Raw genomic sequence first — 25,833 nt, forward strand, 5'->3', positions numbered from 1 at the left:
AAAGAAATAGTAACATTTCTCAGACTTCACTAATACGAAGTTTTCTTCTAACATTCATTACCTTTAATCTTACCTTATTTTTAAAAACAAGCTGAACAGGGATTTTTAGAACATCATTTATAATTTCCCCATCATCCTCAATATAATACACAATAATGCAGGCTTTTGGAGCCCAAGAATTTTCTGGTGTTAAAGAAAAGGTTGTTGAATTTTGCTTGCCTACAGCCACCAACTGTCCCCGGGATACGACCTGAAAAGAAGAGTAGAACAGTTTCGTTTTATGCCAAAGCTGGTAAGACTCTTAGCTGCAGCTATAATCATCATATTTTAACCATACACACAAATCGTTTACTTAAACCAACTTCAAAGCCTTTATGAATGCAAAGAAACTTCCCTGACCAACACAGAGAGGATAAGCTAGGAGACAGAAAAGGATAAAAGAAATACTGATTGAGACAACAGTAGCTTCACAGTCAAGAATCTGTTTTTGAGTGGGAGGAATATAGAGCACCACTGGGGAGACAAGAATGAGCAAAATTCAAGGCTATGGGTAGCAATTTTTATTTATTTATTTTGTTTTTCTCATACTTTATAATTTTCTACAATAAACTCAGATGGATTATCTCAAACAAATTAAATTTTAAACATAATGCAAGATTTAATTATCTATCTTAAGTTGGAAATGCAAATACAGGTGAAGGAATAAAAAAGAAATTTTGACTGTAATATGAAAAGGTCAGGCTAAAGGATATAAGACTGAATTTTAAAAATTAATGAGTTTAGACATAAGGTAGATATCATTCGTGGTGATCCTATAAGAGATAATAAATTCAGGGGGCGCCTGGGTGGCTCAGTGGGTTAAAGCCTCTGCCTTCAGCTCAGGTCATGATCCCAGGGTCCTGGGATCAAGCCCCGCATCGGACACTCTGCTCAGCAGGGAGCCTGCTTCCCCCCTCTCTCTCTGCCTGCCTCTCTGCCTGCTTGTCATCTCTGTCTGTCAAATAAATAAATTAAATCTTTAAAAAAAGAAAAAAGAGAGATAATAAATTCAGATTCTATAAGAGATTACCATGTAGCTTAACTCCTTCAATTGCTTATTGCCACTAACCACCAACTCAAAAGGTGATCCCACCTAGAAAAAAAAATCTTAATTAATAAGCACATATGAATGGCAAGAGAGAACAATTATATTGTAATTATAAGTGACTGTAGGCATTACCTTTACATTTTCATCTCTTGTCTTTAGCTGGATGTATGTTTGACTGGGAGACTTAAACATACCATGAACTGCCATGCTACTCACACTATTAAGAAAAGAAGCCTATAATAGAAGAAAAGGGAGCTATAAATTTTCATCTTCAGTAACACCCTGAGAAAGGATACTATCTGTTGAACAATTCCTGAAAGGCAAATTCACTTTTACTCTTTTTTCTTGCAGAAAGAAAAAGTATGTTCTCCAGACATTGGATCTTCACTTTATAAAGAAAGTGACAGCTTTAAAACACAGAAGGGGGTCTTCATCAACATAATCTAAGAGGAAAAAGCATAGTCCTAATTTATTTCAGAAATGAAAGTACATTATCTGGAAACACAATGAGAAGAGAGAACAAAATGAGAAAAGATTCCTTTCCTTCTCTCCACAACACAGAGTTTATTTACAAGCAAAACATCAGACCAACTCATGTAACTACCAATAGAGTAAAACTCAAAGGAAAAAACCTGTGGCAGGGCTGAGCAATGAAAAGAAAGATAGCAGGAATGGTTGGGGTGTCCCAAATGAGACCCTCTGAGAAGAGTTCAGCAAAAGAGCATAGGTTTAAAAAAATGTTTTCCTCTTCATTTCAGCTCCTGCCAAAATACACTTTCAAATGATTGAAAACCAACCTAGGCTGGGAATCTGAGGAGGTTCACCATATCTTCAGAGCGCTATATTTTACTGTGCTCTTTAAAATAAATTTACAAGGAAGTACTTGGTCCATCCCTCAAGCCACTGTTACTAAATTGTTTATAATGTTTTCCTCCAGGGGCGCCTGGGTGGCTCAGTGGGTTAAGCCTCTGCCTTCGGCTCAGGTCGTGATCTCAGGGTCCTGGGATTGAGCCCCGCATCGGGCTCTCTGCTCAGCAGGGAGCCTGCTTCCTCCTCTCTCTCTGCCTGCCTCTCTGCCTGCTTGTGATCTCTGTCTGTCAAATAAATAAATAAATAAAATCTTTAAAAAAAAAATAATGTTTTCCTCCATTTTTAAAAATAGAAACATGTGTCTACTTCCTACTTCCTGTGCACTTTGACCTCTAACGGTTTGAGTACCTACCATGAGATTACAATTTTAATGATATTATAGTAACATAACGATGAAAAACAAATGGTACCTTCAACTGTAGCTCACTGGAATCATCCAAGATTGGGAATTCAATCTTAAAGATTCCATTTTGGGGGAGGGTATAATTTATGATCTGGACAGCTCCTGTTTCCTGATTTCTGCTATTCCATCTGTTCCAGTACTCAGAAGAATTTTTCTGTGTCACTGTTATAACTACATTATTTCTTCTTTCTTCAAAAGTCAGTTGATTGCCATCAGCACGGGTTACCTTCACCTAATTGTCAAAACGCAACATTTTAAAAACAGGTAACAAGAAAAGCAAAGCTTTTAAGTTCAAATGAATCCAGTCCCCATCCGTGGTATTCCGATGAAAATGAATTCTCAAAAACTGTTGGCAGTACCCAAACTTCCAGATGAAGTGGTCTCTCCCTAGGCTTCCAACACAACTGACCATTCCCCTCTTGTTAGTATGGCTTCTCTTGCCTTCCATGGCTCCACAACAACCTTCTTTATTTCAGAGCCCTCTTTCTGCATCCTCACGTGTCCTTTTGGGTTCCACGTCCCTCTTCCTAAATGTGGAAACTTGTCAAGGCTAAATTATCAGTTACCTGCGCTTCTCTTTTTCTCAAAGGTCTCAGCACTCCTACTGCTTTCTTCACCTTGCTCTAGAGTTCATACTCAACACTTCCAATTTCCACTTGCAGACCAACTTCTACTTAAGTATCCCTGTCAACTCAAATTCAGTGCGTCTATCACTGAGCAACCATCCTGCCTCTCCTATTTTTGCTAACACCACAATTTTGCCAGACTTCCCATCTCTCAGTTACCCCTCCCTCTTCCCACCTCCCAGATACACCAAGTCTCGTACTTCTGTCTTGCATCCTCTCCATTAGCACATTCCCCCTCAAGCTTCCTCACCACCTCCCACCTGAGCTGCAGCCATCCTCCTACACACAGCCCCATCCATCTCCCTGGAATACGGCTTTCGCCATACCCTTCCCACATTCGTAAGGCTCCTAGGCTCTTCACTGCCTAGAGCATAAAGTTCAAAAACATGCATGTGCCATTTAGGATTCTTGACAACTTCCCACACTTTGCCTCCTGTTTTCTGTCTCACCAACCCCGGACACAACTCCCTGCTACAACTGTACCCATCCAGGTGAATGCACCTGAACTTGGCAAAAAGGGGTCTTTACTTGTCTCAGCTCATCTTGTTCCCCACCTTTCACCCCCACACCAAACATTTACTAATATTGGGCGCCTGAGTGGCTCAGCTGGTTAGTGTCCGACTCTTGGTTTTGGCTCAGGTCACAATCTCAGGGTCATGGGATCGAGCCCCACGTCAGGCTCACACTCAGCGCGGAGTCCGCTTGAGGTTCTTTACCTCTCTCCCTCCCTCCCCCTCTGCTCCTCCACCAGCTCACACTTGCACTCTCTCGCTTTCTCTCTCTAAAATAAATAAATGAACTGGGGCGCCTGGGTGGCTCAGTGGGTTGGGCCGCTGCCTTCGGCTCGGGTCATGATCTCAGAGTCCTGGGATCGAGCCCCGCATCGGGCTCTCTGCTCGGCGGGGAACCTGCTTCCTCCTCTCTCTGCCTGCCTCTCTGCCTGCTTGTGATCTCTCTGTCAAATAAACGAATAAAATCTTTAAAAAAAAATTTTTTAAATAAATAAATGAATAAAATCTTTGAAAAACTAAAATAATACCCTTCTGATCTTTTAGCAAATAGCTTAAATCTTCCCCTTCCATAAAGCATCCTTTAATGACCCTCCTCCCTATCCCAAGCCAACTTCTCCTCCCCGACTCTTATTGTCTCACTCTACTCATTTGAAAGTTACCATTTGCAGCCTCAAGGGTTTTTTTCCTTACTTGTTCAAACTAAATTATGTGATCATTGAAATCAGAAACTATCTAAAACTTTTCTTGATCCATTCAACAAGAAGTCATACCTTCCTTCTTTAAACCAGAGGTCAGCAACTATGGTAGGCAAGAAGGCCGAATCCAGGCTTTTTGTAAATAAAGTTTTACTGGAACACAGCCACCCAGACTTTGTTACAAAGGAGTTAAGGCTGCTTTCATGCTATAATGGCAGAGTTGGGTAGCTGTCACAGGGACTATATGTATCACAAAGCTAAAATTATTTACTATCCAGTCCTTTGCAGAAAAAGTTTGCCAACCCCTGCTTTAAATCACTAGAGAAATGTATGCATGACACTGACCTTATCCTGCCTTAAATCATACTTGTGTGTATACTTTCTTGTCACCATCACAAAAACTGTAAATCCAGGATAGGGACTGGATTCTTCTTAGCTCTGTAGGCCTCACCCAGCACCCTGCCTTGCACACTGTCAAAATTCACTCAATAAGTGTTAAATTTTTAAAAAAGAGTAATTGTTGATAATTTTTAATGCAAGATCTTTGCTAGAACTAAAATTAATCATTATGAAAATCAAACTGAAATTGAAATTTTTTGACTGACACTTAATTCAAGTAATTTATAAAAACTTCAATGTAGCAATCCAAATCTAACTTAAATTCCTTATTAAATAAATTTTGAGGAAAATACGTTTGTCAGAGACTACTTTTTTAAGTAGTTGACAAAGGTCATTTGGGAACAATTCTACATACCTCATATATCTAAGGGGGAAAAGTAATCTATCTACTTTGAGTTTAATATTCTTTTGAAAAGCACCAAAAATATTATCTGCCATTCTGTTTCATTAAACTGAACTTGCTGCTTTAGATCATTAATAAGCATGCCAACTTACAGTGGCTGTGAAGTTGAGAGATGGCTTCAAGACAGTAGCATAATCAAAAAATTCAATGATGTAATCATGTTGCTTGAAAAATACATTAGAACTTGCATTTCTTGAGATACCTGTTTTGGAAATTGCACCATTTAGAAACCAAATGTTATTGTTCACCAACAGCTTCTATTCATCCAATTTCTCTATCTAAGCTATATCCCCAAGAAGTTAATGGGGCACAGAAGCCTCATTCCCACACTGGCTTGGTCATAAAGAGAACCATATGGTTCTATTATGGCTTCCAGGGACACGTTCTAAGCACTGTTACTGCTGTGCCCAACCGCAACATGGACACTGAAGATTAAGGCCACAGACTGAATCATTTTTTGCTCCTTCGAGGTCTCGTGAAAGCTGTGGATAGCAACAGAAAGATCCAAACATTTAACCTTTATTTTATTATTGAAAAAGAACTGTCCATGAGCAGACAAGAGCTCAGAAGATGTTAAATGATTAAAAACACACACACATAAACACAAAACAGAAGGTGGTTAGTCGGCTGAAAAAACAGGCCTTTCCATGTAGTTCCCAGGTTGAAAAGAAAGGAGAAATGGAGAAAATTACAAATACCTATTACATGTGGTTGAAGAACAGACTGGTAGAAAATAGGTATTCCCCCCCAAAATTTAAAATGAAAATGAAAAGAAAGAAAAGAAGTTTCTCCTTCATAATGAAAACATTCTGCAAGTGACACTAATTAACAGACATGACAATTTCAGAATTAAGTAGCATCTTTAGAAAGGCTCCCAAATGAATGTGCTAGTCGTAACAAGAAAGGAGAGAGAGCAGCACCACATAAGCAGCTTTACCTTCACTTCAACGTCTACAAACCTGTAAGTGATTCTGTCACTGTGGCTAAAATTTCTACCGGCCCAGGGGAAGACAGATACATGTGTTCAGAAAGCCCTTCTGAAAAATCCATTACTTTTTTCATCTCTTCATCATTAAAAGAGAAGTTTGCAGATCCATTTATCTGTTTTGTTTAAAATAATTCAATTTTATTCTTCACTTTAGCAATTCAAATTTTAGAAATAAAATTCAAACTGAGTCACAAAATATGATGGCTCTGGAATATAAATGGGTAGATTCTCATCTGTCCAATTCTAAAAAACTCTTGATTTTCTTACACTCAATCTTTGTTAATTCAGTATGAAATCTTATTTCTAGTAAAAGTATACGTATAGTGTTTCCCCATTTGAGGTCATAAGATCTCTGTAAAAGTTACCTTAAAATTTTTTGTAATATTTTTCTTCATGCCCCAAAAGGATAAAGGTAAAAATGTAAGTGTTACATCTCCTTTCACGGGCTTCCCATACGTATACCTGAAAAATAATAATTTTTTTACATTTTCAACTTGATAGTATCAAAACAGCACATGAAAATATGACTTTCCAAAAATGAAAATATTACTTTCAATAGCATCACTGGTAATCCAACTTAAAAGAATTATATTTTTAAAAATACTCTCACTGCAAATTTTTAAAACTAATCACAACTAGGAATATCGTTAATCAATGGTGATCCTTGAAATTAAGTCTCTGAAATGAGAAGACTTTTAATGACAATACTTCAAAAACAGTTCATAGCACACACTTCACCTCTAACCATTTTAGACACTGCAAAGAAAAATCTGATTATAATTGCAAGTGCAGTTTCCTGTCCAAAGATTTTTTTTTTTTAAGTTACAAAAACCTTTTATTCCTAGAAATCTAGACTGGCCCATTAACTGCATGCCCAGGACACTTTGCTGCTTTTGAACATTTTTAAATGGTAGTTGAAATTGCAATCGCCAAGGCCCACTGTTGCATGTTCCAATATTACCCAGAAGGGTTTATTAGACCAAACACACTGCGGCACCAAATGTGCTCATGGTTGTCAAAACTTGGCTTTGTGCAGAAAAATATAAGAGTAATTTTTTACCCATAGTACCAAAATTATTTTCTGGAGTCATATCTCATCTCTGCTGCTTTATATTTTATGTATTAATTTTAATCCTCTCTCATGATGGGAAAATCTCTTCATGTGAGAAAGAGAGGCAATCTTTGGTAAACCATTTTACTGCCAGAAAGCCTTTTTTAAATGTGTTTCCTGGGTTCCTTCCATTTCTATTGTGTAATAAATGCTCAGCCAAATGTGGAAGTCAGTTTTGCTCCGCACTCTATAAATCTAACAGTAAACTCCTGTTTCCTGAATCCATTAGTTGAACACAGAAACGGCTCCTCATCTGGATCAGCTCAACTCAAAAGCCAACGGTGAAATGCAGTACATTCCAAATTGAGGAGAATGAAACAAATACATTTTCAAATGTACCACCTTCCAAATGAAAACAGTAAAGTCAGTTGCAACCCTGGTCAGCAACTTCAGCACAAAGTTCATTCATTCAAAAGAGAGTCCTCAAAACTTAACAGTTCTTGTATCTTGTTAAAGCTTAAATAAATGCATAAGGTTACCAAAACATTATATTTTAAAGGAGTTCTATCACATGAGAGTACCGGGGGCTTGAAAATCCAGACATCATTTAATGTATTCTCAGACACAAATACTTTTTATTTTTGTTTAAATGTGAAGCAGATTTAGCCTTCTTTGCCTCAAGCTGATTATAATAATTATGAAACAAGGATACTGATAATTATTGTCCTAAATAAGTCGGGAAGCATTTGGAATAAACTAATGATTTAGAAAATAATAGTTTGACAACATTTTAAAAAGCAAATCAAGCATATTCTAGGGTAGTGCCATTAACAAAACAAGGATTTTTTTTTAAATAGCCATAGCACAAAAGGTTTACAAAATGATACCTAAAAAATTGAACCAGCCAGTTATAGTTCATGTTTCTCCCACCCTTTTTTTATGTCATTTCAAAGACACATGTCTCAATTTATCAAATAATAAATACACTTAAATAAACCTTAGCCTAAAAAATATTTTTTTCGATTTTACTGTCTGCAGAATATATAGAAATTACTAGATGCGTGCTACGTTATTTTCTTTACAATCCTCTAGAACCCTCTGTGGTCAGTGGGGAAGAGTCTACTATTTATTTTAATGAGGTGGGAATAGTGAGCAGATGTTCACATCAAACCCAATAAATAAATGCAGATTTTTATTCAACTCAGTTAAAGATTTCTAAGGCAGGGGCTCCTGGGTGGCTCAGTGGGTTAAACCTCTGCCTTTGGCTTGGGTCATAATCTCGGGGTCCTGGGATTGAGACCCGCATCAGGCTCTCTGCTCAGCGGGGAGCCTGCTTCCCCCTCTCTCTCTGCCTGCCTCTCTGCCTACTTGTGATCTCTGTCTTTGTCAAATAAATAAATAAAAATCTTCTAAAAATTAAAAAAAATAAAAATAAATAAAGATTTCTAAACCAAAAAGAGACTGTTAACCTTCTTCTCTAGGAAATTTCCAGCAATGTTCCTCACCTTAACCATGCCTTGATGGACAGATGGCTATGACCAAAAGAAAAGCCTAAACTGTTTATTAACCACTCATAGGAACATCATCCTCATCAACACATCTCCATTTTCTGCGGGACACAGTATTTATAGAATAGGTCTACACCAATTTTTATAGACTGATAAAATACTCTGCTGGTCAAAAGCTTTCCTTAATCTGTTGCAAAGATGTAAAGTATATCCTCAGTGTGAATGTAAGCCGGCCCCCCCACAATCATGTAAGCCCGTTCCTCACAACAACCTCTTAATATGTATCTCCTACTGGCTCTACTTCTGCGGAACCTTGACTGCAGGCGTCCTAAGGAAAAGGATGTGAGTAGGATGTGGTGAATGCTAAAAAAAAAAAAAAAAGCCAGGGGCCATCACAATGGCCACGTGAAATACAGTGGTATTTCAAAGAGGCTCAACAAATGAGAATCCAGATGAAACTAGAAGAGTTCTTTTTTCTTTTTTTTTTTAACCGAATTGGCTTAACTAAGCAACTCCTGAACCGGCAGCATCCCTTCTAGCACCTAAAGAGATGCTCCTATAAGAATTCTTACCGGGCTAACAGGGAGGAAAGTATCAGGGGATCCTCACATCCCCCCCTCCAAAGTTGTATATAAAACTTTCTGAAGAGTTACCAGAGCTCAAGAATCACTGTTCTAAGTGATTGTACTGAATCCCTGGCATAGATCTGAAAACCAAAAACCAGAAGTGAAGAAGGTTTCCACACTCAACCTAATCCACGAGGACGCTGATGGTTTGTGTGGATTTGCACTCACTGTTCTAAAAACTCTAGTCAAAGAACTCAAAATAAAACTCAGAATCCTTAGCCTTCAGCTAAGATCAAGGACAGGATAATAATTTTGTAAAATGCAGGCATTTACTTGTTTTCTAAACCATAAATCCATCCACAGTACCCAAATTCATATTAGAAGTCAACTCTTAGTTGAACACAGGCAGAACATTAAGTTGGTATATAAATTGTAGACACATTTTTGCCTTTGTGTGACAGGATTTTCACATGGGTTGGTTTTTGTGTTTTGTTTTGTTTTGTTTTTCCAAATAAAATCTGAAGCAGGAGTCCTCAGAACGTTTTGTCTGTGGGTTTCTTCCACCAGGAGACTGACTGCCCATCACTTGCCACTGCCACAACCCTCACCAAGAGAAGAATATGGCTATGAGAAAGCAGTGAGAGGGAGTCCAGTATTTAATCAGCCATTACAAATAAATTCTGAAACTAAATAAATTTCAGGAACCAAAGCACAGCTAGTCATACATCAAAAATGAAAGCTATAGGGCGCCTGGATGGCTCAGTGGGTTAAAGCCTCTGCCTTCAGCTCAGGTCATGATCCCAGAGTCCTGGGATTGAGCCCCACATCGGGGTCTCTGCTCAGCAGGGAGCCTGCTTCCTCCTCTCTCTCTCTCTGCCTGCCTCTCTGCCTACTTGTGATCTCTGTCTGTCAAATAAATAAATAAAATCTTTTTTTAAAAAAAAATGAAAGCTACATAAGATCGGTTCTGGAATAACTCTGGTAGTCTGGGACTCTCGGGATGCTTTCTGCCGCCCCAAAATGAAACCCTCTGCTGTTCGAGCCAGCAGATCAAAATAATGAGGGCCATGATACACCTATATACGGGTGGGCTGGAGTCTCTCTGTGTCCGTCCACTGAAACAATGAGAAGGGAGAACTTCTTACTCGTTTGCTAATTGCATTAAGACAACCAAATTCCTCCCTCAAGATTCAACCTCCATTACTGACAGAAAAAAATTAAGATCGAAGAAGACCTACGTAGCCTCGATCCATGTCAGCTGAATGAGGGATAAAGATACAATTTTTTTTTTAATCTGGAACAATCTATAATGTAAATCCCCTGACTAGTCTCAGAAAGATCCTCGTCTGTGGGAATACTTCAGGATTGGATCAGCGTGGAAGCAGGCAGGTGGATACAAAGACCTGTACAGACAAGTTCCGTGCTTAATTAGTTATTACAGATATTTGTTTCCTGCTCATTGGGGTATTTTAATAAACAGAACATGGTACTAATATTATGGAGTATATAATGAGCTCTTGGTCAGTTTTATAACAGTATATAGCCATTTAAAAAAAATGATACTTACTTTGCTGTGACAGTACCATTTAAGCTCCTAGAATTCAAGGAACAATATAATGGTGTCTGCAAAGTAACTTCAAATTTGGGTAGTACTGAAAAAGAGAAGCAAGCGTAAATATCTCAATGAATCTATTTTACTATCATTTTTAACTTAACAAAATAAAGACTAAGTTGTTCCAAAGAAGTCAACAATTGGTACTATTTGAACTTAGATTCCTTAGACTCCAAAGACACATTAACACACAGATAGATGAAAAGCACTTCATTTCAGCCAAAATGAGAAACCCTTATGAAGCTGATGACTAGACAGTGACAGTGGGGGCCAGTTGCTCTGGACACTTGTGTCACTGGAAGTTTCTCAACAGTAGAACCTGTATTGTATCCAGAATCCTAGATGCTAAGGCATCTGGATGGTGGGAGACCAGGCATCTCCCATTAGTGCTCCCTTACTGCTTGTTAAAATACTCCCACGCCAGGTGTTAAATAGTTGCGTCTAGAGCAGCCCTTTCCCTAGGACCATTCTCCAGTGTGGTTACTAAAAGCACATCCTAGGGCCCTAAGACTCCCCCTCTGCATGGTACCATGTATGCAGTCATACAGAATCCTTATTCTTTGAGACAATCAAAGATGAATCTGCGGACAGTTAAATGTCATGGAATGCAATGAAGGGAAAGTTGTGTAGTAGGATTTCTGAGTTAATCACTAAGATATGACTACAAAGTAATGATGCTTTTCTTGTATGACAGTGATTTTTGAGGGCAATCTCAAAGTAAAAAATCCTTACTTTGGTCAGCTTTATATAATTAGGATGTGAAATATTTTATAAATATGGACATTATTTGATATAAAGCATACCACCAGAGTAAAAAAATATTGTATCCTTCCAGTCTATAGAAATCTTTTTCTCAAATTTCACTAGCTCAACAAATAGATCAGTCTCATTACAAACCACCTCAGCATTCAATTAACACGAGAAGTGTCAAGAATGCCAATGGGTCGGGGCGCCTGGGTGGCTCAGTGGGTTAAGCCGCTGCCTTCGGCTCAGGTCATGATCCCAGGTCCTGGGTTCGAGCCCCACATCGGGCTTTCTGCTCAGCGGGGAGCCTGCTTCCTCCTCTCTCTCTGCCTGCCTCTCTGCCTACTTGTGACTTCTCTCTGTCAAATAAATAAATAAAATCTTTAAAAAAAAAAAAAAAAAAAAGAATGCCAATGGGTCAACAGCATATAGATCAAACCTCCAGCTCCAGACCAGGCCAAAGGCCATTAGTACGTCAAGATAGTCCTAGACAAATCTAGGACTAGCGGGCCAAGAAAGCCATATGATCCACTCAGAGATGGAATTTCCTTAGAACAAAGAATTCAAATGTCCATTCCTCAAACATCATAGATTGGCAATCAGTTCCCCACCTCCATCATATCCAATTCAACAACATATAACCACCCAGCACCACCTCTATGTGAAATGAAAATAGCCTAGATAAACCTTGGCCACCTCCAATTTCTTCTTCAAGATCAGGGTGATCCAAAAGAAATAAAATGTGAGCCACATGTATAATTTTAAATTTCTAGTAGCCACATTTAAAAAGTAAAAGGAAGCATGTGAAATTAATTTTTGTAGTATTTTATTTGATGCCATATACCTAAAATATTATCATTTCAACATGTGCTCAATACAAAAAATTAATACTAATGAGCTATTTTCCTTTCTTTTTTTTTTTTTAACTAAGTTTTCAAAATCTGATCATTGTGCTCGCTTCGGCAGCACATATACAAAATCTGATCATTAACCCACTTAGAGCACATTTCCACTTGGACTAGTCATTCTTCAAGCACTCAATAGCCACATGTGGTAAGTGACCCCCAATTTGAACAACACGGTTCCAGATCAGGGGTCAGTAAATGACAACCAGCATGAGCTAAGAAGAGTTCATAAATTTTTAATTCATTGGGGGGGGATCAAAAGAATATTTTATGACATGTAAAAATTATAGGAAACTTTCATTTCCGTGTCTCTAAATAAAATTTCATTGGGTCACAGCCACATTCACTTACATATTGTCGATGGCTACTTCCTATGACCGTAGCAACATTGAGTAGTTATGACAAAGACATAAGGACCACAGAGCCTAAAATTTGCTGATCCCTGTTCTCGTGGATTATGAGACTTAGGAGTGACCAGTGCTGTATGAGATATGTGGACTCTGAGCCACTAAGGTGTGAACAAACCACTTTCCAGAATTTCTATTGCCTGAATGAGATACAGTGTCAAAAAGTAACACAAATCAAATGAAAAATCTCATGTGTAACCTCAAAACAGCCATCCAAATTATAACAGTCAGATCCTATACTAACAGATGAGATCCTAGTCTTATCTTTCCTTCCTCTCCATCCACCAACAAACTAGTTGGGCCATGCTGTTTTTATCTATGCATGTCTAACTGTTACATAAAGGTGACACCTGCAAGAAAAGGATTTGCCCAAGTCAAACAGACCATCTTTACCAAAGCCAACCAAATGAAAAATAGGGGAAATAACTGTTGTGTCAAAAAAAATTTACGGGGCACCTGGGTGGCTCAGTGTGTTAATGCCTCTTGCCTTCGGCTCAGGTCATGATCCTAGGGTAGTGGGATCGAGCCCCACATCAGGCTCTCTGTTCAGCAGGAGCCTGCTGCCCTCTCTCTCTCTGCCTGCCTCTCTGCCTACTCGTGATCTCTGCCTGTCAAATAAATAAATAAAATCTTAAAAAAAAAATTTGCAAAAACTAAAATATGTTAAGATCACAATGAAGTAGAAAAACAAAAAAAGTATGCTTAAGAGAGACCACATAATGGGACTCCAGGTGATCTGTTCTGTATATTTTTCATTATAATAACCTTCTATATCTTTTACAAAGGAAAAAATATGTTTAGGTAGGTCTGTAAGAAACACCAGGAATTTACCCTCACTAGCATTTGTACTTTAAATAACATATCTCTTGGAAATTTCTCTTATCCCTGTGGAAAGTAACAAATATTTTTTTCTTTCAGAATAAATTGAAGAACTCTTACCATATTCTGAAACCTGAAATGATTGATAATATGTCTGGTCCTATTGGGAGGAAAAAAAAGACAAGAAAACATATGAGTTCTTATTAAATTATTTTGCTTGCTTACTTACATAGAAAGATTTGGGTAATTATTTTTAATTGCATTTATAATGATTTAATGAGCAAAACAGTTAACTTTAACTTGTGGAAGTTTACTCTTAGTCATCCACGACATGAAGCCTATGGGATTTCATTTAGTGTTTCTTGTCAATTCACTAACATAAAAAGGTGACCTGTCTCTATATTTCACTGCAGGTCATGTGAACAAACTGTTTAATTTGACTTCCATCATTTGTGAAATGAAAACTAAATTAAATTAGATGGTTTAGAAATTTATGAAGCAAGAATACCACATGCCAAACTACGACTTCAAATTTGTTTTGAATATCACTCTCAAAAAAACCAATAAAGAAAATAAAGTTACACATATTTTAAGTATTTATACATAATCAAAAATACAAAGTCATCTTGGACCAACATCGTCTACCTTTCATTTTCTTGTCAAACCTTAAAACAATACAATATATTCTACCCTATTTTAACAAATATTGTTAACAATTTCCTTTTCCAAGATCAACGAGAAAATATGTGACCTCTTATTATATCATTTTTTCTAGTTTCCCATATTTCTGTCCACCCTAAGTCCATAAGTAACATATTAACTAGAACTTCTTTGATATCACTAAGTAGTTCTACCAATAAAATTCGTATTCTAAATCTGATTCCCTATGTTTATCAAAGCAACTACACATATCTAGCTATAGAATATTAGTTTTTTAAATCATCCTTTGTTAATCTAAATCAACTGAACAAGTTATTTTTAATCCTAAAAGGATAGAGTGCAATCAAAGTATGAAACAAATGTAACCGCTTATATGCCAACAAAATAATTGTCTAAAACTTGATCTCGATGATGTCATTTAAAGTAGATCCCAAAAAAATTGTGTTGATCAAAGTCATAAGAATCTACATTTGTGGCTTCTATCTTAAATTGTTTTCATGTCCTATATAGGAATGTTACAAATTACCTATATTAGTTTCCTTTATAAATTCTAATTTGTTTCCAGTTTCATGCACTGTGCTTCGGCTCCTACTCTCCCCTAAGCTTGACCTACACATTACTTCCATCCCTACTCATCTTCCGAGACTTAGCTCAAACATTACTGCTTCCCCGAATCCCCAATTTAAGAGCAATCTCAGCACTCTGAGCCTCCATGCTCTTTAGTTCTTCCTTCTGTCCCTTCGCACCCTGTAAAAAGTGTATCATAAATATTTAGGGATGTAGTTTATCTTGCCACAAGTTCTTTGAGGGCCAGGTCCTTGCTTGATTTTTTTTACCCTTCATAGTTTATCCCTTGAGCTGCCAGCCTAAGAGTGTCTAGTACCAAAAAAGTGCTCAATCAATATGTGTTAGGTAAATAGTAGTAGATTTGACAAATGTAGGAAATCAACTAATTTGTTTGGGCCTACGTTAAACAACAGCCTTGAAACCAAGTTTTAGGCAATTATTTAACAGATACATAGTTATATGAATTACATTTGAAATGAATTCTCCTTTCATGCTTCCTGCATTATTCATCATCCCTGATAACTCCTGATTTTCCATCTCTGTTTACTATCTCCTCTTTCATTCGGTCTAAAAACATTTTCAGCTCTTTCGTTCTCTTGGTATTCCTAAGTATCTTTCTGACTACTTTCTTGTTTCTTTAGTGGTCCTCTCTTTCTGCTCCCGAAATGTGGGCCCTACCGACCCCGAGCCTGAGGCTCTTCCCATTCTTCAGGCTCTTCCCATTCTTCAGACCCTTAAGTGAGCTCATCAACTCTCCTGGTTTTAACTGCCATCTCTATACTCAAGACTCCTAAATCTTTATCTCTGACGCATACCTCAGCCCAGAGATGCAGACTCAAGTCCACTTTCTGTACATCTCCACCTGAATGTCCTACAGAATGTGTTGGACTTCTTTAACAGGATTTAGCCTCGCCCAGGAACCTTTTCTTATGTGCCTTTTCCCCTACTGAGTTAGATACCATTCCCTCCCATAATAACTCGTGTATAACTCAATTGTTGTACTTAACACAATATATTATAATTATCTGCTTTGTATCCATATCCTAGAACAGACTATGAAATCACTGGGGACCCAGTACCTAATGCAGCATGCCTTCAAAGTTTGTTGAATGAATGTATGTATAAACGAATGAACAAATGGATTCTTGTCCGCAGGCTAGTTCTTACAGGGCTCCTCAGCTTGGCCTCAATTATCATACAGCATCTCCTACCAGAAATTGAAACAACCTTCTCATGAGAAGAGTCAGACAACCCTGAAGAGACATGGCCATTTGGCAAACGGCCCAAAGAGGAACCTTAATTCTCTGCCCTGTACTTGGAAGGAATATAAATGTCAAAGAGTAGAAGACGCCAACTGCATGCAACACTAATGGGCAGCAAAGAAGTGCTTCTTTTCACTGTCAGTTTAAATTGTTCCAGTAAATCACGAAATCATTTTGTAACTGAGCGCTGACAGGGTGCTTTGTCCTGGATGAGGTTTTCCCAGGGTGTTTATAAGTGGTGAAATGCAAATCAAGAAATAAATTCTTTTACTTTCGAAGGGGTTTCAAAAGCAGAAATGAGTTTTGTAATTTCCAACATATTATCCATTAGGCAATCGGGTCATACCAATTCCCACAATGAGTTTAGTGATTTTTATTAAATATATTTATAAAACCTATCATCAGGACTGATATAAGATATTGAAATACTTGAAACTAATAATAAATCAGAGAATTAATAGCAATTTGTCATATATAACCATAAAAATACTGATACTGAATACTTTCATAAGCCTAAACAGGTATTTATGAAGTTTTCCCATAAAGAGCCAGATAGCAAATATTTTAGGCTTTGCAAGCCCATATGGTTCCTGCTGCAACCACTCGACTCCGCTTTGAAACAAGAGGCAAATGAGACTGAGTGTGTTCCAATAAAACTTTATTTACAAAAACAGATGTAGCTGTTGGGCTGGATTTGGCCATTAGGCCACAGCTTGCTTAACCCTGATCTAAAAAATAAAATGTATTTCCAAACTGTTCTATGTCAACTCTAGCTGAACTAAACTGACTAACCTTAGCTAGAACAATGGAGAAGAAAGAAAAAGGAAAAAAAAAAAAATACAGTGCTTTTTGTAGGAAGCACGATTTCATTGGCTAAACAATCTTCCTTCAGTTCCACAGAAACAATCTGCCTCAACATGAGTTTTCATGTTTATTCCAGCTCATCAAATATGGTTTGTGCTCATTCACTCTGCCCCAACAGGAAAGGAAGGCTGACCTGAAAGAGTAAATACTTGAGCAGCGTGTCTTGCAGGCCATCCCCTTTCCAGGGGCAAGAATACATGACTCATCAACATCCTCTCAGTTCTGCTTGTCCCAGGTGGTCACTCTTCCATGGGGAAAGCACTCCCTCACAAAGCCTGCTCTTACCACATACATTCCCCCTTGATTCATATGAGATGGAAGCCTGTCTCAACTAGACTTTTTTTTTTAAGATTTCACTTATTTATATGACAGAGAGAGATCACAAGTAGCAGAGAGGCAGGCAGAGAGAGAGAGGGAAGCAGGTTCCCTGCTGAGCAGAGAGCCCGATGTGGGACTCGATCCCAGGACCCTGAGATCATGACCTGAGCCGAAGGCAGCGGCTTAACCCACTGAGCCATCCAGGCGCCCCTCAACTAGACTTTCAAAACAAACTCTAAAGGAGAAACGGAGAAGACAAACCAGGAGGTATTCTCAGTAATCTCTGCAATTTCTTTATTCCCCTTATCCCTAAACCAATAGTTCATTGGGACGGTATATGTTCAAAACATCGGTCAAATGAAAGAGAAAAGAGAAAATACACTACTTTTACTAGTTCCTAAAATATATGCTATGACTGGATGCAGATTAAAGACATGTGAATTGCTAAAAACATCTATTCCAGTTACAGACTTTCTCTTCTCTAGCCACAAAGCCATGCAACTCTTGAGAGAATTCCTATTTTTAATAAACTTGAAGGAATATGACATGCTACATGACCTTTTAAAATATATATATGGTAAAATGCAGGTCAGCAACTTTTAACTCTTGCTTCTGGAATAAAAAGAAATGCCAGAAACAGAACTAAAGGTGCTGAGTGGATTTTTACTTGCACATTTATGTTCATTCATGATCGTTTCAATTTCCCAAAAGTCTGCTTCAGCACTGATCTCCAGTGTCTGGATTTAATTTGTATTTAAAGATTAAGAAAGACACTGAGCTTTTTTAAATCCACACATAACAAATACAGAATTATTTCAAACTCAGTTTTGGCTCTGTCCCCCAAGACCGCAGATGCCAACTACATCCACATTCCCAAGCCAGGTGTAAGCTAGCCCACAGGACTTACAAAGGAGGTTTCCAAAAGCTCGTTTTGCAACTCCTAACCAAAAAGGTCAAGATGGAAATAAACTAGAAAGGAATTTTGGGAGAAAGCTTTTGATGTGCTTTCACACATCAGTGGCTGTAGGCAGGCACTTGACATGCCTGGACAATCTAAGAGCAAAATACTGGTATTGGCCAGCTGTACTGACAGCTAAGCCAAGACTCACTGCTGCGCTGGGAGTGGCCTGTGCCTACCGACTTGCAAGAGGCTAAGAAAGGATAAGCAATTTTCCTCAACTAGAAATGCAAAAAAAGAGAGAGTCAGCATGGGGCTGTCTTCTATCCTGATCAAAAACACCTTCCAGACAGGGAGCACCTCTGGAGGGGGAAGCTGGAGGTATCCTATAGATGTCCAGGTGCTGAAGACAAAGTTAAGAGCACCAGAGGAGGAGACGGGTTCAAAACCACCAAAACACTGAATGTGAAGCCTCCCAGCAATGGTAGGGGAGCTCCAAAGAGCCCACAGAAGAGTCTGATGAAGGGAAGTGTTAGTTTTTAATGCCTGCCAAGCCCTGAGAACACTAATGCCAGATGACAACAGTACGACATGGAACCATATTTTTTTCTACTTTTTTAATTTAAATTCTAGTTAGTTAACATACAGTGTAATACTGGTCTCAGAAGTAGAATTTAGTGATTCACCACTTATATACAACACCCAGTGCTCATCCCAAGTGCCCTCCTTAATGTCCATCACCCATTTAGCCCATCCCCCACCCACGCCCTCCATCAACCCTCAGTTTGTTGTGTATCATTAAGACTCTCTCATGGTTTGTTTCCCTCTTTCTCTTCCCCCTTCTTCCCATATGTTCAGCTGTTTTGTTTCTTAAATTCATCTGGTATTTGTCTTTCTCTGACTCACTTATCTCACTTAGCATAATACCCTCTAGCTCTATCCACATCGTTGCAAATCAAAAGGTTTCATTCTTTATGATGGCTGAGTAACACACACACACACACACACACACACACAGGTATATAAATAACCACATCTTCTGTATCCGTTGATCAACAGATGGACATTTTGTGCTCTTTCCCTAGTTTACCTACTGTTAACAATGCTGCTATAAACACTGGGGTGCATGTATCCTTTGAATCTGTATTTTTGTATCTTTGGGTAAATACCTTGTAGTGCAATTGCTGGATCACAGGGTCATTCTGTTTTTAACTTTTTGAGGAACCTCCATACTGTTTTCCAGAGTGCCTGCATCAGTTTGCATTCCCACCAACAGTATGAGTGTTCCCCTTTATCTACATCCTCACCAACATCTGTTTTTTCCTATGTTGTTAATTTTAGCCATTCTCACTAGTGTGAGGTGGTATCTTATCGTGGCTTTGATTTGTATTTCCTGATGGTGAGTGATTTTAAGCATCTTTTCATGCGCCTGTTGGCCATCTGGGTGTCTTCTTTGGAAAATGTCTATTCATGTCTTCTGCCCATTTCCTGACTGGGTTATTTGTTTTTTGGGTTTTGAGTTGGTAAGTTCTTTATAGATTTTGGATACTAACCCTTTATCAGATATGTCATTTCCAAATATCTTTTCCCATTCTGTAGATTGCCTTTTAATTTTGCTGACTGTTTCCTTCTCTGTGAAGCTTTTTATCTGATGAAGACCCAACAGTTCATTTTTGCTTTTGTTTCCCTTGCCTCTGGCAGCGTGTCTAATAAGTTGCTGCGGCCTAGGTCAAAGAGGTTGCTGCCTATGCTCCTCCAGGATTTTGATGGTTTTCTGTATCACATTTAGGTCTTTCATCTATTCTGAATTTATTTTTGTGTGTGGTATAAGAAAGTGGTCCAGTTTCATTTATCGGCATGTAGCTGTCCAGTTTTCCCAATCCCATTTGTTGAAGAGACTGCCCTTTTTCCACTGGATATTCTTTCTTGCTTTGTCTCAAACTAGTTGACCATATAGTGTGGGTCCATTTCTGGGTTTTCTATTCTGATCTGTTTGATCTATGTGTTTGTCTTTGTGCAAGCACCTACTGTCTTGATTACTACAGCTTTGTAATATAGCTCAAAGTCCAGAATCATGATACCTCCAGTTTTGTTTCTCTTTTTTAGGAATGCTTTGGTTATTTGGGGTCTTTTGTGGTTCCAGAGACATTTTAGGATTGTTTGTTCCAGCTCTGTGAAAAATGCTGGTGCTATTTTGGTCAAGATTCCACTGATTATGTAGATTTCTTTGGTAGTATAGACATTTAACAATGTTTTTTCTTCCAATCCATGAGCCTGTCTTTGTATCCTCTTCAATTTCTTTCATAATTGACATTGAACCATATTAAACTGTAGGAGATATATTGGCAAATTGATCAAAAATCAAGTAAGGATTTTTAAAAATTATTTTTATTAACATGTAAAGTATTATTTGCCCCAGGGATACAGGTCTGTGAAACATCAGGCTTACACATTTCACAGCACTCACCATAGCACATACCCTGCCCAGTGTCCATAACCCAATCACCCTCTCCCTACCCTCCCACCCCCCAGCAACCTTCAGTTTGTTTTATGAGAGTAAGAGTCTCTTACGGTTTGTCTCACTCCCGATCTCATCTGTTTCATTTTTTTCCTTCCCTACCCCCCAAACCCTCCACCCTGCCTCTCAAATTCCTCATATCAGGGAGATCATATGATAATTGTCTTTCTCTGATTGACTTATTTCACTCAGCATAATACCCTCTAGTTCTATCCACGTCATTGCAAATGGCAAGATTTCATTTCTTTTGATGGCTGCATAGTATTTCATTGTATATATACACCACATCTTCTTTATCCATTCATCTGTCGATGGACATTTAGGCTCTTTCCATAGTTTGGCCACTGTGGACATTGCTGCTATAAACATTCGGGGGCAGGTGCCCCTTCAGATCACAACATTTGCATCTTTATGGTAAATACCCAGTAGTACAATTGCCGGGTTGTAGTGGAGCTCTGTTTTCAACTTTCTGAGGAATCTCCATGCTGTTTTCCAGAGTGGCTGCACCAGCTTGCATTCCCACCAACAGTGTAGGTGTACCATACTGTTTTGATGATTACAGCTTTGTAATAGAGCTTGAAGTCTCAAGTAAGGATTTTTTTAACCCCTTGCCTCTCTTCCCTACACCCTGTTCAATCCTGGAGTTATCAAACACAGTGTAATGAGCCAGAGAGAGATAGCCAGACCAGAGAAGACCCAAACTGGGAAGACAGCACTTGACTTTATTGGACTGGACATATTAGTTGTTGAACATAGACTCTTCTTTGTGTGTAAATATAACCAAAAATGACAGAACCTTTATTACAAAAAAATAACCAGGAAAATGGTGGGATTTGGCTTACATTTCAACCAAGTAATAGGAAAGAATTGTTCCCAAAGAACAAGACTAAATGGCAAAAGAATAATGCTGTGGTTTTCGTATTGTACCTTTCAGTTATACATGTTCAATGTCAGAGTCCCACACAAATAACTGGGCATCCCAAACTGGCCAGCTGTTCATGTTAAGAAAGAATGGGGTTGCAGAAGGTATCAACAATTCTGACTCCTAGTTTCCCACTAGAACCATATGGTTAGATTTCTCGACTCTTCCACAAATGTCTACTTTACCATAATATGAACAAAATCACATGGTGTTTTTGTTGTGCCCACAGCATACTATATTAATTCTCTCCTTAGAAACAAAAGTTTTAAATGAGCTGTCTATACTCTTTATTGTCACCTGGACTCTGCCTCTTCCATGTCACTGGTCTGGAAGGGTGCTCACTAAGTGATGGCTGCTTGCCTCTGCTAATTGCCCGTGGCCTCTCAGGCCAGGTTCTCCTGGAGGCCTGTGCAGCACCTAACTGTGTGGGCCACCCTCTCTGAATCCCGTCTCCTCTGCTCTGTGCCTGCACTCTGGGTTTTCTCATTCCAAACCTGGCTGTTCGTTCCCGTGCTCTGGGTGGCTCCTCTGTTCAGCTGCTAAATGTAGTGATTTCCCTCTGATCAGCCTGCCCCCTCTCTCCCCTAAACCAAGCTTCTGGCCCTAACTTCCCTTGTAACAGATGATTCTCCCAGAGATCACCCTTGAAATTCCAGAGTCAACTCATCAAAAGGTAAGCTGGGGCACATTAAAGATTTTAAAGAGTTTATGTGAACAAAAATTGATTGGCAGTGGGCAGTTCTAAACCGCAAGTGGTCAGGCATCCTCTACCAACAGGAGCTCAGGGAGAAACTTTCACAGAGAAAAGATGGAAGCAAAATAAGGAAAGTATTGACTGGCTGTAACTTGAAGCCTCTTTGACTGTTTGTGACTTGTTATCCCTAGCATTTTGATTTCATAACCTTGAGGGATTTGCAGACTTAGATTCTAGTTTGCTTAAGTAGTCCGCCATGGGAACAGAACCACATCCGTCTAATGGCTTCTTTAGTTAACTTAACACCTTTTACTCCTCTTTCTCCCTTTCACAATCACGATCCAATCAGTACCTAAACCTGATGAATCATCCTTTAAAGTGTCTCTTGAATTCACCCATTCTTCTTGAGTTCATGCTGCTCCCCTAAAGCAACCCTGTTACCTTCAGACTAGACTATTATCACCTAACACAGAAGGTAGGCTGTATAGGCTGTATTTGCAAAGCAATGATACTAAGCCCCTGACCCTCTCCCTGCCTTCGGCTCCTCTCTTTTTAATCACATCCACGTGCTGCAATCTTCCTAAAATACTACTGCAATCATGTCATACTACAGAAGTCAACAAGACAACAAATAATGATGACATATATTTTTCGTCCAGGGGTTTCTCGTAAGCACGTCATTCTGTCCACTGCATAATATTTCGGTGTTTGTTTTTTGTTTGTTTGTTTGTTTGTTTGTTTAAAGATTTTATTTATTTGACAGGCAGAGATCACAAGTAGGCAGAGAGGCAGGCAGAGAGAGAGGAGGAAGCAGGCTCCCTGCTGAGCAGATAACCCGTTGCTGGGCTTGATCCCAGGACCCCGGGATCATGACCTGAGCCGAAGGCAGAAGCTTTAACCCACTGAGCCACCCAGGCGCCCCATATTTCGGTGTTTTTATATTGAGCATGCATTACTTGTACAATCAGAGGAAAATAGTAAGTGTAATTTTTGTATCTTTTATAATAAGAGACTCATTCACACATAATTTTTGCTTTCTTTGTCCTCAGAAGTCTTACATGAAATTCATAACATTAACATTCAAAGTAAAATCAAGTTTTTAGAGCTCCCCTCCTCCCGTGCACAAAATGAAATCTAAAACATGAGCCTGATATCCAATATGTTCCACACCTCGACCCACACACTCTTCTCACAGTCCTCTGACTATTACTCCCTGCAGGACCTCCACTCCAGGCAAGTGTTTGCTCCCAACTCACCCAGCTCCAAGCCTCATGCCACCTCTACCGCCATGGTCCCCATCTGACTTCTGGAGTGTCATCCACCTCCATCTAGTTGAAGCACGGAATTTTAAAGGCATGAAGAGGCTTACAAGTCCTCTGCCCCAAGAGGACTTTTTTTTTTTTTTACAGGACTTATTTTCAGCTGAGGAAACAGATCCATGGCTGACACCACCTGTCCACAATCCCTCGACTACAGCATAAGGCCCCACGTCCTGTAACTCCCAATCTAATGCTCTGCATTTATTACATGAAGACTTCCCTGACTCTAAGCTCCTTCAGAGTAGGGCCTGTGTCTTATCGTCTTTAGATGTTTACTGACTGGTGTTTCTTCCCACCAAACACACAATAGGAAAATTCCTTATTTTTAGTTTTATGCAGACACTTATTAATTATTATTAATCCTATGCTTTACCGTAATACTTACAGAACAGTAATTGTGTAGTATCTCATCTTTTTCCCTCTTTCATTTCTACCACAAAATTAGCAAAGAACTTAAAAACTATCAAGGAATCACAGTGAAAATACCATCCATAAAAGTGTCAGTGGATATTGACCTACTTGGAGAAATGATAGATGTGTGAAAGAACGGAAATGTTGGTTAACATCAACATGATCCTCGCCTTTCCTGTTTAGAGTCTAAACATCTGTGGTCACACTGTAGTTGCAACATATTCCTCCCGGGGTTTTCAGCCCAGGCATCAGGATCAACTGTGGTAGATTCGAGAAGCAGAGATGCCCCATTCCCACCCCAGAGCTGCTGAATCAGAGAAGAGAACTGCAGCCCAAACAGAGCAAATGTATTCATTCATCCATCCTACAACAGAAAAGTAATGCACCTAAGTACGCTTAGCATTGTGCTCAGTGACGGAGATACACTTGCCCAGGATGAGGCTTTTAATCTGGTAGAAAGAAGATATTAATCAAATAATCACACACATGAATATATAATTATAGACAATGATAAATCTGTGAATTAAATTTATAGGGAATTATGACCTCTGAAGATGAGGCTGGAAAAGTAGTTCATAGCAGGGCCTTATGTAGACCATGGTGAAATATATGAATGGACAATGGAAAGCCTGTGGAGAGTTTTAAGCTGAGGAAGAACATGATCCAATTTAATGTTTACATTACTTTCACTGCTAGGCAGGGAACTGGTTGCAAGGGGGAAAGAGCAAATTTAGGGAGATGAATTAAGAGACATTGCAAATATCTAGGAAAATATGAGGGAGGCTTGGACAAAAAAGGTAGAGGTGGAAATAAAGAGAAGTAGAAGTAGATGGATTTGGAATATATTTAAGGATACTATCTATGGGAATCAGTGAAGGTCGGGGTAATTAGGATGGTGACAGAGCATGAGATGACGGGAGAACTCCAAGTAACTCCAAGGTTACCAGCTTGCACAACTGGATAGATGGTAGAGTAATTCAATAAGCTAGAGAATGCTGGAGAAGAGCCAGATGTGGTGAGGGTAGATTATGAGAATGAAATATCAGATGTGAGGAGATTAGGAAGACTTTAAAACATCCAAGTAGAGATGTTAAATAGGTTGATTGTTATAAAGGTCTGGAACACAGAGGTCTGGGTTCTCTCAGACAAATCTGAAAGTCATTGGTGTATAGATGGAAAATACAACCATATCTATGGATGACATGGTCTAGAGTGAGAAATGAAAGAAACTTAAGGCCAAACCTTACGATATGCCCATATGTAAGAAAGAATAAATGACAAAACAAGATAAGAAGAAGAATTCAGACCAGCAAACCTGTAGAAAGAAACCTAAGCCCCAAATAACTGAGGAAGAGATTAAGACAACCCTTTTTTTGGTGGATTGGCTAGAATGGGAAAGATAAAGAAAATGAAGTTACTAGAAAGAAAACTAGGGGCAGAGTTCAGTGACCCTTCCCAATCTCTCTCTGTTCCACTCTCACTCTTTCTCTCACTCTCTCTCTCCCTTTCCCTTAACCATGTAAGAGATTTGAACAGACTAGACTTTGTGGAAAGATCCAGGAGACAAAGACAGAGAGATCCAGGTAGAAGATGGAGAAAGAAGAGATCATAAATACTGTTAAGATTTCTGAAAAAGTAGAAGGGAGAAGCCAGGGAAGAGGTTCAGGTTTTGGTCTTAGATAAGAAGAATTACATCTCTTCTGGAAAGAGGATGACCCTGAGATGGGCGCATACACAGGTAGACACATAGATCTGGCAGAGGAATTTTAAAAATTCCTATCTAACAAGTTCTGCTTTGTTTATGA

At 38.8% G+C, this 25,833-nt stretch overlaps 1 protein-coding gene across 1 annotated transcript in view; it reads right to left on the reverse strand.

The window, feature by feature from the left end:
- The window catches only part of CD109 (CD109 molecule), a 140,263-nt gene that overhangs the window by 61,883 nt on the left and 52,547 nt on the right, over positions 1 to 25,833 (reverse strand). The window contains exons 6-14 of the mRNA XM_047734242.1: positions 13,716 to 13,755; positions 10,676 to 10,760; positions 6,349 to 6,445; positions 5,955 to 6,096; positions 5,088 to 5,197; positions 2,368 to 2,592; positions 1,220 to 1,321; positions 1,070 to 1,132; positions 74 to 250 (exon numbers count right to left, since the gene is read on the reverse strand). Coding sequence (XP_047590198.1) covers positions 74 to 250; positions 1,070 to 1,132; positions 1,220 to 1,321; positions 2,368 to 2,592; positions 5,088 to 5,197; positions 5,955 to 6,096; positions 6,349 to 6,445; positions 10,676 to 10,760; positions 13,716 to 13,755 — 1,041 coding nt within the window. The remainder of the gene's footprint in view (positions 1 to 73; positions 251 to 1,069; positions 1,133 to 1,219; positions 1,322 to 2,367; positions 2,593 to 5,087; positions 5,198 to 5,954; positions 6,097 to 6,348; positions 6,446 to 10,675; positions 10,761 to 13,715; positions 13,756 to 25,833) is intronic.

The sequence above is a fragment of the Lutra lutra genome, chromosome 6, assembly GCF_902655055.1.
Source record: "Lutra lutra chromosome 6, mLutLut1.2, whole genome shotgun sequence".
Lineage (NCBI taxonomy): Eukaryota > Metazoa > Chordata > Mammalia > Carnivora > Mustelidae > Lutra > Lutra lutra.